The following is a 2,306-nucleotide window of genomic DNA, read 5'->3' on the forward strand; positions in this document are numbered from 1 at the left end:
ACTTAATTGTCTAATTTATTCATCTCTTATGACTCTATCTAGTTTCTATTACAATCTTGTTACATATATTTCACACCATATCATGAACTTATGAATATTGTACCCATATATCTCCAACTGAATGTCTTAGGAGGTACTGAGTACACATACAAATGAATTAAGTGATGAATAGCTTCTGCCCTCCCCTTCATAATCTCTGAACTTTAAAAGTTGTTGACAGTTTCTTGGGAGTTAACTGAAATAATCTTCATTCCACTTCTACTGAAAATAGTTTGAAATTCCACAAACTTCCTCTGACTCTTTTCCTCAAAAAAGTCTTACACAATTTAGCCCAACTTTTGGCAGTTAGAAATATAATTGTAGATATTTAAGTGAAGAAGCTTGTTAAAGGGGGGAAGAAAAAGACAGTAAGTCTTAATTCTTGTAGTTTCTAACTCAGTTAGATTACATCAGGGCTCATGTAATATAATCTTAGATTACATCATCATGATGCAGATTATATCATACATCATGGGAGTATGAACTGATGTATTGTTAGTCTGATTCTTTCTTTGTATTAATAACTCTCAACAGAGAAAGTCTGTTAACTCAATGTCCTGGGGAAACCACTCATTGTGGATGGAATTCGTGTTCCTGGCCTATCCCTCCCAGTCAGAGCCACGCATCTTGTCCTTCCTTGGGGTCAGCCTGGTTTATACATGGGTCATCACTGGGAATGTCCTCATCATGGTGGCCATCCAGACCGAAGCCCGCCTCCACACACCCATGTACTATTTCCTGGGCAGCCTCTCGGGAGTAGAAATCGGCTACACTGCTGTGGTGGTGCCCCACCTCCTGGCCAACATCCTACAGTCAGAGAAGACCATCACCCTGCTGGGCTGTGCCACTCAGATGGGCTTCTTCATCGGACTGGGCAGTGCCGACTGCTTCCTCCTGGCTTCCATGGCCTACGACCGCCACGCTGCCGTCTGCCACCCGCTGCAGTACCCTCTCATCATGCCTCGGATGCTTTGCGCCCGCTTGGTGGCGGCCTCCGTGGTCCTCGGCCTCTGCCTGTCCTTCCAGCTGGTGGCTTTTGTCTTCTCTCTGCCCTTCTGCCCAGCTCGGGGCATTCAGCACTTTTACTGTGATGTGCCCCCAGTGATGTGTCTCGTTTGTGCCCAGAGCCACAGGCATGAACAGTCAGTGCTGGTGGCGGCCACACTGGCCATCGCGGTGCCTTTCCTCCTGATCGCCGCCTCCTACGCCTCCATCGTGGCCGCGGTGTTCCGGGCCCACTCGGCCGCGGGCCGCCGCCGGGCGTTTTCCACCTGCTCCTCCCACCTCGCCGTGGTCCTGCTGCAGTACGGCTGCTGCGCCTTCATGTACCTGCGGCCCAGCTCCAGCTACCACCCCGAACAGGATCAGTTTGTCTCCCTGGTGTACACACTGGGGACCCCGTTGCTGAACCCGTTTGTCTACACCCTGAGGAACAGTGAGATGAAAGAGGCCATAGCAAGAGTTCTTGCCAGGAGTTGCCTCCCCCGGGAAAGCTAGACCACCCTAAAGGACATCATTCCTGAGTGTTCACTGGAAGGACTGATGCGGAAGCGGAACTCCAATATTTTGGCCACCAGATGCGAAGAACTGACTCATTGGAAAAGACCCTGATGCTGGGAAAGATCGAAGATGAGAGGAGAAGGGGACGACAGAGGATGAGATGATTGGATGGCATCACCAACTCAATGGACATGAGTTTGAGTAAACTGCGGGAGTTGGTGATGGACAGGGAGGCCTGGCTGGCTGCAGTCCATGGGGTCACAAGAAGTCAGACACGACTGAGGGACTAACTGAACTGAAAAACTAGGAGAGGGTCTTACCTCTCAGACAAGGGTTAGTTTCCAGCTCGTGCAAATTCCCATGCAACAAGGATTTCTCTCAGTTGATATTAAAATTATCTTTTAAAAGGGTACAAGTTATTTGGACACTATTTAGCTAAGTGTACCAGAGACCTTTAAAATGTTTTTGCCATTTGACTCAGTAATTTCTTTTTTTTTTTTTTTAGCTTATATGGCTGTGCTGGGTCTTAGCTGCAGCACACAGGATCTTAGATCTTTGTTGGGGTATGCGGGATCTTTATCTGCAGCATACAGAAAATTTCATTTTTTTAATTGTTCATGTGTGATCTAGTTCTCTGATCAGTGATGGAACTGGGGCCCCTGCATTGCGAGCAAGGAGGCCCAACCACTAGATCACCAGGAAAGTCCTGACTCAGCAATTTCTATGAATGAAATACATAAACATCATAAAGTAATATAGACTGGTAC

At 47.5% G+C, this 2,306-nt stretch overlaps 1 protein-coding gene across 1 annotated transcript; it reads left to right on the plus strand.

Annotated features, from left to right (window-relative positions):
- Positions 1-591: 591 nt before the first annotated feature.
- On the plus strand, positions 592-1,536 carry OR10W1 (olfactory receptor family 10 subfamily W member 1). The gene has a single exon (XM_014482593.2). The coding sequence runs from the start codon at positions 592-594 to the stop codon at positions 1,534-1,536; it is 945 nt and encodes a 314-aa protein (XP_014338079.2).
- The last annotated feature ends 770 nt before the right edge of the window (positions 1,537-2,306 follow it).

Source organism: Bos mutus, chromosome 15, assembly GCF_027580195.1.
Source record: "Bos mutus isolate GX-2022 chromosome 15, NWIPB_WYAK_1.1, whole genome shotgun sequence".
Lineage (NCBI taxonomy): Eukaryota > Metazoa > Chordata > Mammalia > Artiodactyla > Bovidae > Bos > Bos mutus.